Source organism: Monopterus albus, unplaced genomic scaffold (genome assembly GCF_001952655.1).
Source record: "Monopterus albus unplaced genomic scaffold, M_albus_1.0 scaffold51.1, whole genome shotgun sequence".
Taxonomy (NCBI): domain Eukaryota; kingdom Metazoa; phylum Chordata; class Actinopteri; order Synbranchiformes; family Synbranchidae; genus Monopterus; species Monopterus albus.
This window is the reverse complement of record NW_018127931.1, coordinates 6,314,786-6,325,908: the sequence shown is the minus strand read 5'-3', so window position 1 is coordinate 6,325,908 and position 11,123 is coordinate 6,314,786. Positions and strand designations below refer to the sequence as shown.

At 40.5% G+C, this 11,123-nt stretch overlaps 2 protein-coding genes across 3 annotated transcripts in view; both read right to left on the bottom strand.

The window, feature by feature from the left end:
* msrb3 (methionine sulfoxide reductase B3) overlaps positions 1–1,819 on the bottom strand; it is an 18,574-nt gene extending 16,755 nt beyond the window's left edge. The window contains exon 1 of one of the 2 annotated variants that reach the window (XM_020601347.1): positions 1,619–1,819. In XM_020601347.1, coding sequence (XP_020457003.1) covers positions 1,619–1,640 — 22 coding nt within the window. In that variant the 5' untranslated portion in view covers positions 1,641–1,819. Of the gene's footprint in view, positions 1–1,581; positions 1,599–1,618 lie in introns of those variants that run through there. The other variant, XM_020601344.1, reaches the window with a different exon arrangement.
* A 6,576-nt stretch (positions 1,820–8,395) lies between these two features.
* Positions 8,396–11,123, bottom strand: part of lemd3 (LEM domain containing 3) — a 16,321-nt gene continuing 13,593 nt past the window's right edge. The window contains 1 exon segment of the mRNA XM_020601308.1: positions 8,396–10,532. Coding sequence (XP_020456964.1) covers positions 10,354–10,532 — 179 coding nt within the window. The 3' untranslated portion in view covers positions 8,396–10,353.

Sequence of the window (11,123 nt, the reverse complement as noted above, 5' to 3'; positions counted from 1 at the left end):
AGGCTACGCGGGGGGGGGGCTAAATGCACACACTGTTAATTTGGAGAGGCTACACAGAGGGGGCTAAATACACACCCTGCATTTGGAGAGGCTACACAGAGGGGGCTAAACGCATGCACAGCATTTGGGGAGGCTACACAGAGGCTCAACCTGAGGGAGCTAAATGCCCACACTGCATTTGGGGAGGCTACACAGAGGGGGCTAAATGCACACCCTGCATTTCGGCAGGCTACACAGAGGGGGTTAAATAAACACACTGCATTTGGAGAGGCTACACAGAGGGGACAAAATGCATACACTGCATTTGGGGAGGCTACACAAAAAGGCTACACAGAGAATAAATACACACACTTCATTTGGGGAGGTTATACAAAGGGGGCTAAAAGCACAGACTTCATTTGGGGAGGTTACACAAAGGCTCAACAGAGGGGGCTAAATGCACACACTTCATTTGAGGAGGCTACATGCACATACTACATTTGGGGAGGCTACATGCACACACTGCATTTGGGGAGGCCACACAGAGGGTACTAAATGCAGAGACAGCATTTGGGGAGGCTCTAATATCGAACATCTCCTCCATGGCGCACGCACATACACAAGTTTTGACATTTTTCAAAAAATGGCTCAGTTGCCATCTTTGTCCTATACTTTCAATGTTAAATTCGATGACTTGCACCGATAGAAAAAACACATTTTTCTCAAACACTACATGAATATTCATACTTTTTTAAACCTGCCATGTGCACTCTCAGTACAATACATCGTTTTTATCCATTTTATAACGAAATAATACATTTACTGGAGGTGTGCTATTTTGACATTATTCAGAGAGTTAAATAGGAGACTGATGGTATAAGCACATCACTACACAGACCCCGAAGCCACAGGAGATAATAGTTTATTTTGTTGATTATAATCCTCAATAACATTTCAAAGTTATATGCTAACTTTTTAAAGCCTAACGACAGCTCACAGGTGCTTTAAATTGGCAAATACAATCCCACTGTGGCTTCAACAGGTCTGAACATATAAACCCGACGCTCTAAAAACTATGGATATATTTCAATCAGGTGTCAACAATAAAAACATGCTGATGTAATCATCCACGCCTACACAACAGGTCCACATTGACCGCATTAACGTCAGACGTCGCTGACTCCAATATCGGACGTCGCCTCCATGGCGCGCGCACATACACAAGTTTTAGCATTTTTCAAAAAATGGCTCAGTCGCCATCTTTGTCCTATACTTTCAATGTTAAATTCGATGACTTGCACCGATAGAAAAAACACATTTTTCTCAAACACTACATGAATATTCATACTTTTTTAAACCTGCCATGTGCACTCTCAGTACAATACATCGTTTTTATCCATTTTATAACGAAATAATACATTTACTGGAGGTGTGCTATTTTGACATTATTCAGAGAGTTAAATAGGAGACTGATGGTATAAGCACATCACTACACAGACGTATATTTATCCATTTTTTCATTTATGATGCTCTATTATACAGTGATTTAAAGCAAGGTGTAAATAGTCAGTGGTCTGCTGTGTTTTACCATAGCGGACTTACAAACTGTGGATCCCAAGAGTCATCGGGTGTTTCTTACGGAGTAAAGCAGAGGAGGCCATGGCTTCTCCACTAAAGCTGCCTTCACGCTTCAAGATGTCAGCAGTTTATCATAGATGTTTTCTGAAATCAAGTTGTTCACTTCTCAACAATCAGCATTTGTTCACAGTTGAAGAGTTTCACTTATTTCAGCTCCCGTTCTTCAGTTCACGGGCAGACTGAATTTAGAATAGCGGGTCAATATAGGTCAAGTTCTCATTACCATGACAACCAGTGACGCAGCTCTAATTTCGAAAAAAAATACTGGATATTAATTTTACCTAATAATTTGTCATTTTAAATAAAAGCATGATATTATTAGAGCTGAAATGATTATATTTTCGATCATAACTTGGTGCCATGCTTTCCAGCTTCTAAAATATGTGAATTTGCTGCATTTTGTTTAATATGGGCATATAGCTGCACTTACATGAACAGAAATTCTGAAAACTACACCTTTGCTACAAGTCATTGAAAATTCACAGCCTGACATTTATGTTAATTTGGAACATGTTTAACTTCCTGACAATAAAAAAAACTGGTGGCCAATATAAGGCTGGGGAGAAAAGTAGGTATTTGCTACAGCAGGTTGGCACTGGTTCCTGGCCTGTCACTTAAATAGGCCACAGGATGTGGTCCATGTTGGGACACAACAGAAGTCCAGATGAGTAGTCACACCAATCTGGTATATTCATTCTAGTGTGGAGATGACACTGTGGAGTTACCACAGTGAAAGTAGTCATACAAGCAGTCATACTAGAAGTAGCAGTAGTTTCAGTGAATGCAGATGAGAGGTTGAGCTTTGCTCAACAGTTCTAGTATTCAAATAGAATAGATCAATGTCAGATTGGTGCGTGGAGCCTGACAGAAAAATATGTCAGTAAAGAGGATCTGCCTTGAGACAACTTGGCTATTCCCACATTATTCAGTTCATACTCTAGGTGTGTTCAGTAGTCCAGAATGTTGATGGAAACCAGTGGGTCTATGCATCAGGGTAGTTAATGTGTGAAGAGATTTTGGTGAATAGAACATCCAGTTTACTTTGTCGAATGCTTTTTCTGTGTCTAATGATAGGATTATAGTTTTGGTTTGTTTTTACTGAGAAAATTGATTATGTTAAATATTGTATACATGTTATCTGAAGCTTTTCTTTTTTTGATTAAACCTGTTTGATCTGGGTGGATTAACACGGAGATAACTCGCTATTCTGGTGGCTAGAGCTATGGCAATGACTTATAAGTCTGTGTTTAAAATGATAACTGGAAGGTTGGGTTGCGCCTTTGTTGGGTCTTCAGCAACTACATGAATATTTTAAACCTGCCATGTGCACTCTCAGTACAATACATCGTTTTTATCCATTTTATAACGAAATAATACGTTTACTGGAGGTGTGCTATTTTGATATGGTTCTGGGCAAATATTTTCAGTCAAAATCACAATAAATAGTATATTTATCCATTTTTTCATTTATGATGCTCTATTATACAGTGATTTAAAGCAAGGTGTAAATAGTCAGTGGTCTGCTGTGTTTTACCATAGCGGACTTACAAACTGTGGATCCCAAGAGTCATCGGGTGTTTCTTACGGAGTAAAGCAGAGGAGGCCATGGCTTCTCCACTAAAGCTGCCTTCACGCTTCAAGATGTCAGCAGTTTATCATAGATGTTTTCTGAAATCAAGTTGTTCACTTCTCAACAATCAGCATTTGTTCACAGTTGAAGAGTTTCACTTATTTCAGCTCCCGTTCTTCAGTTCACGGGCAGACTGAATTTAGAATAGCGGGTCAATATAGGTCAAGTTCTCATTACCATGACAACCAGTGACGCAGCTCTAATTTCGAAAAAAAATACTGGATATTAATTTTACCTAATAATTTGTCATTTTAAATAAAAGCATGATATTATTAGAGCTGAAATGATTATATTTTCGATCATAACTTGGTGCCATGCTTTCCAGCTTCTAAAATATGTGAATTTGCTGCATTTTGTTTAATATGGGCATATAGCTGCACTTACATGAACAGAAATTCTGAAAACTACACCTTTGCTACAAGTCATTGAAAATTCACAGCCTGACATTTATGTTAATTTGGAACATGTTTAACTTCCTGACAATAAAAAAAACTGGTGGCCAATATAAGGCTGGGGAGAAAAGTAGGTATTTGCTACAGCAGGTTGGCACTGGTTCCTGGCCTGTCACTTAAATAGGCCACAGGATGTGGTCCATGTTGGGACACAACAGAAGTCCAGATGAGTAGTCACACCAATCTGGTATATTCATTCTAGTGTGGAGATGACACTGTGGAGTTACCACAGTGAAAGTAGTCATACAAGCAGTCATACTAGAAGTAGCAGTAGTTTCAGTGAATGCAGATGAGAGGTTGAGCTTTGCTCAACAGTTCTAGTATTCAAATAGAATAGATCAATGTCAGATTGGTGCGTGGAGCCTGACAGAAAAATATGTCAGTAAAGAGGATCTGCCTTGAGACAACTTGGCTATTCCCACATTATTCAGTTCATACTCTAGGTGTGTTCAGTAGTCCAGAATGTTGATGGAAACCAGTGGGTCTATGCATCAGGGTAGTTAATGTGTGAAGAGATTTTGGTGAATAGAACATCCAGTTTACTTTGTCGAATGCTTTTTCTGTGTCTAATGATAGGATTATAGTTTTGGTTTGGTTTTGCTAAGAAGATTGATTAGGTTAAATATTGTATACATGCTATCTGAAGCTTTTCTATTTTTGATTAAACCTGTTTGTTCTGGGTGGATTAATATGGAGATGGCTGTCTGTATTCTGGTAGCTAAAGCTATGGCAATGATTTATAAGTCTGTATTTAAAACGATGACTGGAAGCCTGGGTTGGGCCTTTGTTGGTTCTGCAGCAGGAGTGTCATTACGTCATATGTATCAGTATTATTTCTGTGGTTCTATTCAAATTGACTGGGTCTTATGTTTGACAAAGACACAATCCCCACAGACTTTTTATTGCTGTCATTAAGATTTTGGCATGTTCCTCTTGGATAAACAACTAAACAGTTTAACAACACTAAACTTAAAACCACTCAGTTGACATTGAGTATCACTTGCTGTGTTGAACCAGCCATAAAGTATAATGTGGAATACAGAAAAAACACAGAGAGAAAAGAGTAAAATAAATACTTTTCTTGCCTTTAATGCCACCTAGCGACCCCGTTCTAAAGATGTTCTTTGTCTCAGCTGGTTGACACAGAGTAAAGTTTTCAAGGCATATCATAAACAGATTTCTCAATATGTCAGGCTGTCTGTTTAAACTTAAGGCAAAAATCTGTCTTTTTGTTTTTAAATCCTCAGACTGAACTAACACAGCAGCGGAGTTGATTACGTTTTTTATGGCACAGAAGCTGAAACAGACAGAGATGAAATACAAATAATAAAGGTAAGAATACTTTCCACATCTATAATTTATTAATATCCACACTGTGCTATCATATACAATAATACAATGACATTTATTCATTAAAAATCAGTTAAATGTCTGTTCTTAAGACGCAAACTGATAACCTCTATATGCTTAATTCATTCAAAAACTGTGTTTTTTTGGATTTAAATATAATGGAATTATTTACAGTAATTAAAAATAATACACACAGCCTCTGATATTCAATTGTCACCCAGGATATGAATGTCTGACAATCTGCTGTCTTATTCTGTATTTAACTGTCAGCTGATCTGGATCTTTATTGTCTTTGCTTTATGGTTTGGTCACCTCTGTCAGTATGACCAGAATGCTTGCAAATAATTTATTTTCCATTAGTGGTATTTCTGATACTTTATAAGCTGATACTGTATATGCTGTATGACAATAACATCAGGTACACAGATGTGATAGTAAAGTGCACAGTGGAGGTAACTACCCCTCTCACCCCCTCTGGGGACACACGGTGCGGGTCATAGCACAGCTGTTCGGAGTGTGTGAGCGAACAGTTTGTCAGAGGATGGCCCAGTATGGGATAAGGTAAACTTACTACACATAGGCCTTATTGTTTAAATTTCTTTTGTCAGTGTTTTCCTTTTTTTGTATTTATTCTTGGTTTTTTTTAATGGCAACAGTAGCTATATCTTATTGTTTGTAAGGCCATTAGCATGCATTCTGAAAATTACATTAGAAAGGCGTGCCTACAAATGCGAAGTAATATTATATGACGCTGAATTTTCAACCTGCTTTTGAGCATCTAATGTTGTGACAAAGTGGGTGAGAACACTCCACTTGTCCCTAAGTTAAGTCATGTATGTTTCTTAATGCCTTAACCTGTGTGTTAAATGTTTGATTGTATTTACTAGGTGGATATAGGATAGAGGAGGAGGTGGTTAATCACTTCCTCATTCTGTACGCTCTCTGCTGTCATCAAGGATGTCATAGGGTTGATTGATACCAGGGGCTATTTAATCAGCTGAGGTGGAGCAGCTGGGAGTGTGGCAGTCTAAGTGTAGCTGTGTGCATGTGCCTGTAAGTTGTGTTGAGTTGAGTTATTTTGAGTTGAGTTTTCTTCAGTTATGTGAAAATAACCATTTAGTTTGTTTAGTGATTTTGTTTGGCATGTGTACTTTGCTGGCACTTGTTTAAAATAAATTATTGATTTGAGAAAACCTGATGTATTTTTTGAGTCTGTCTCCTACATTCCTGGCCGCTCAGAGTCAACCTACCACAAATGTTAACTGGTGTGCACACAGTGTGCATTTGAGCCTGCTCCACAGAGAGGGCTTGACGCACACACTGTGCATTTTGGCCTACTCCAACCACAGTGTGCAAATTGCCCTGCTCCAGAAAGGGGCAAAGGGCACAGTGTGCATTTTGGCCTTTTCTGCACATGGCATGCACTTCGGCCTGCTCCGCACAAGGCATCCATTTGGGAGTTTGGCACTTGCCACAGCAGGTGTGAGCTTAATCCTGATTTCTTCCACCTCAGCCTCAGCCAGCTTGTTGTTCCTAATGGCTGACTCTGTGGCTGTGATGAAGTGTATCACAAGGATTTGTTTGGGTGTGCCTGCAAAGTTCAATTCCTTGGCTAATACCTGTTTTTCTGTGTCCTTTAGTTCTCTGTCTGAGAAATTTTTGACCCATTTGTCACTGTGCAATGGTTTTGGGTTGTGCTCCTCCTTGCTCCCCCAACCGAGGACGTCTGAGGCTGACTGTCCATTCTGTCTCTGGAATTTAGTCATCTGGCGTGCCTTGCTCTTGCTGTTTCCAAGCAAGTTGTTTCCAGAAGGATGACTGTGGTTCAGTAGGTAGAGCAGTCATCTCCCAACCAACGGTTTGAAGGTGCGAATCTCGGTGCCTGCAGTCCACATGTCGAAGTGTCCTTGGGCAAGACACTGAACTCCCAAGTTGCCGCCGATGGTTAGAGCCATTGGTGTGAGTTGGTGCCACAGATGGCTGCCTTGGTTCTGTACCGGAAACAAATTCCTTGTGCTTAACATCCATCCATCCATCCATTTTCCTCCGCTTATCTGGAACCGGGACGCGGGGGCAGCAGTCTAAGCAAAGATGCCCAGACTTCCCTCTCTCCAGACACTTCCTCCAGCTCCTCCAGGGGAATGCTGAGGCGTTCCCAGGCCAGCCGAGAGACATAGTCCCTCCAGCGTGTCCTGGGTCTTCCCCGGGGCCTCCTCCCGGTGGGACATGCCCGGAACCCCTCCCTAGGAAGGCGCCCAGGAGGCATCCGAAGCAGATGCCCAAGCCACCTCAGCTGGCTCCTCTTGATGTGGAGGAGCAGCGGTTCTACTCTGAGCTCCTCCCGGGTGACCGAGCTCCTTGAAGTATTGCATTTTAATTTCGTTGTACAATGTACAATGACAATAAAGATATAAAGATAAAGATAAAGCTGGCTCCTCTCGATGTGTGTGTAACATATTTGGCCAAATAAAGGCGGTTTATTTATCTTGAGCTCTCCTAAAAGATTTCTCTGGTTACCTTGGTGAAGAGTCTCTTCTGTAGTTGTTTTGTTTGTTCCATAAGGTTGTCTATGGTGAAGTGTAATTGTCAAATCCTTTCACTTAGAGGTTGTGCTTGAGCTCTTCTCAGAATGTTTCCATCCCTATATCCTTTTACAGAAGAGCGCAGCCTCAAACTTCTGGGGAAGACGTCATATTGGTGGCATCTTAGGTTGAAACAAAGGTGGTTCCTTTAGCCAGCCAGTTTCCTGACTGTTTTCTCGTACTCATGTACCAGTCGAGGGGTGTCATTCCCAAAGTGAGTAGCAACATGTCTGTGTAAATCTACCGCACATACTGTGCAAATAATGGTGATTTTTGTGACCAGGCTGTGGGAAGGCTTAATTTAGCTCCTGTATGAATGACCCTCAGTCAAAAACAACTAAATCCCACAGATGAGACAAAAAGTTCTACATTCAGCAGTCAGTAATAGGAATTCACAAGAGCACACTGCTTTCATAAAAAGTTCACAAAAAATTAAAAAGTGTCTTTGTGGTGTATTCAGTTAAATGTGGGTCAAAAAGGATTTTCAAGTCATTGTATTCTGCTTTTATTAACATTTTACACAATGTCCCAACTTCATTGGAATTGGGGTTTCTACTAGGCAAGGACCTTGATGGGCAGTTTTAATAGTGGTATTTAGGACTTTATCCCCATTACTCAAAACATGCTAAATAAAAGGAATTCAGCAGCCTCAACATAGTTGGATAAGAGCGAAAAACACAGGAAAGATCTCGGAAAGTTTCTAAAATGTCTCTGCTATGTGTGCAAATGATGAAAAAGAACAAACAATTTTAAAATCTAATAAATCTTTAATTTGAGCCATTTGTACAATTGAGAAATTACATTAAAACAAATCTTTTAAAATGTCTTGCACTGTATACCTCCCACCTCTGGCTTGCAGGTTAGAGATAATGGTAAATCCAAACAAATAACACACCGAAAATAAAGCTGCATATAATGGCACATTAGTTATATCAATGTACAATGTTTGCATAAAATACAGAGGAAAAGAATGCATCCATGAGGTTGTATTTACATTTAGCCTCATTGAGATGCTGCAGGTGCACCATTCTGCTGGAAACATACAAAAATAGATTATAGTGATGCACTAACAACTGTCTTATTTCTGAAAGGGTTCACTTTATTTTGTTGTTTTACACATCCTGACAACTGTTTGGAAGTGGATGTAAGGTCAATCCTTTAAGAAAAAAAAAGGTATGACATGTAACAGGTCGTATGACATTAAAATAGTACATCACCATGGCTGTTTAAAAAATAAATAAAGAGAAGCATTTGGTTTCAAATCAAAGGAAACTAGCAAACTACATCTATGGCAGGCCTAACTCTCCCTTTCTCTTTCTTAAATCCAGTACATTCTCCAGTAATGCAGTGCTGGTCTTAAAAAAAGCACAAATGTAAGGCACTGTTGGGTTGTCTTGATCATTTGAAATGTGCATCATTTGTAAATTCACACTGCAAATACGAAATCCTACTGTCAATTCACTGCAATAAAAATATGTATAGCAACTCCTGCATTTTTTAGCATTCTCTGAATACACAGATGCTGTAAAACAGAAGCAATCAGGAACCCCAGTATTCAGTCTCCTTACAGAAAGGAATATTTGGAATGGAGTATTACACACTGTTGACATCCTCACACTGCCTCCTTAGTAAGGACAAAACAGTGACAGCATCATTACAAGAGGGTGATGTACTGTAATCAAAGAGCGGTAGTGACACAGGTTCCATCAACTGGATCACCAAGGTAAGAGGAGCACAGACTGGACATGACACATCCTGATATCAGTGTGCTCTTGTGGTCTGTTGGTCATGTACAAAGAGAGATGACAATACACAGCATCTGTTCACAAGAGAAATCCAATTCAATGAGGGGACGCACCAACAGGAAAAATTACCTCGCTTGAAAGAGGTAAATAAATATAAGTGATAACAGTAATTTGTGAATATATTGGATTAAATCTGCAGAATAAAGCTTCAGGTGTACACTCCCTGATTCTGTTATATTGCTCAAAAGTTTGGGAGCATTGCAGGATACAATAACAAAAACAAGGACAGAGTTTCAAGGCCATACACAAAATACACTGAGGAAACAACAAACACAGTGGTTGAGTCAACCTCCTCACTGTTCTGTGTATATCTGTGCTACTGCAACCTCTGGATACGGATGTACTCTGCTGTGGCTAAGTGAGCAGCAAGAAAAATGTGAGCTTATAATTTGCTTTTAATACAGAGGATGTGGTAAAGCTTGTGCCACCTTTCACATGTATTTACAGCACACCCTCTACAAGTCTGTTCATGCCCTCCTCACTTGACAAAAAAAGAATAAGTACATTGAACATTTTAAGGAAATCAACACCCACACCGGTTGTTTTGAAAGCTTACACAGGGGTATACTCCAAACCATGCAGCCACATCAGTGCCCAGATGAACTTGGTCATGGCACCAGTTGGACTGTGGAAGAGGAGGGAGGGTCAGAGTCTTTGCGCGCATCTTAAATATCCCCAAAAAACTTCCTTGTTAACTCCATGTCATTTCTAATACAAAGATTATAGAAAAAAAAACACTCTACTGCTGAACAGTTTCTCTTGCAAAGATCCTGTGTTGAAAACAACAACAAAAAATAAAATCTCCCACAACACAAACAGAAGTCTCCCCCTTTATAAAGCAGTGAAGGAGCAGCAGCAGACTGGTGCTGTGATGCTGGGAGGACACGCAGGAGGAGGCGCTCAGGCTCACGGTCATCTCATGAGAAGCCTGAAGAGTTGGCTGAGCTGTGGTGCTGCAGACAGGGTGTAGTGTTCATCATGCTCATGGTGTTCAGGTGGAGGCTGGAGGCCTTCAGGGGTGTGCTGCAGCCCTGCGCCTGCGGGAAGCGCTGGTGGTATCGGTCCAAACGCAGGTACTTCACCGTCACCAGCTTACCTGTCAAATCAAAAGCAGGAGCCTGTCACTGACCAAGAACAACAGGTGAGACAGGAGGGTCGATGTCTTATACAGATGTTATCCAGGATGCGCCAATACCAGTATCGGGCCCGATACCAACCTCTAGTACTTGGATACTACGCACAATACCACTTAATGGCAACATTACATTAACCTCCTGCTGGCTGAGCTACTCGGTGGGTGGTGAAGAAGAAATTTCAGTGGTTCATGGACCTTTTATAAGTGATGACTGAGTCTCTGCTCTGCTGTGTCTGTCAGCAGCTCTCCCTCCCCGTGTCACACAGACAAAGCCGCATTTTACACAGACGTCAACGCTCGATATGTGCAACAGAACTCATAGCAATGTAGAAAGCAATCGATCAAACGCTGACCAACATTGAACACAACAACCACCTTGTAGGAATGTGACATCTTCACTCTCCCCCGCCGTCAAAATGCCACCCGCTAAACCCATACGGTGCTCATTGTGCTGACTGTAGTGAATTGTTGAGAACACGAAAAAACAAACGCTGATTTTATGTAGTTAACAGCGGAGTTTAGTGAGCTGTGTAAAAAAAAAAAAAAAAAAAA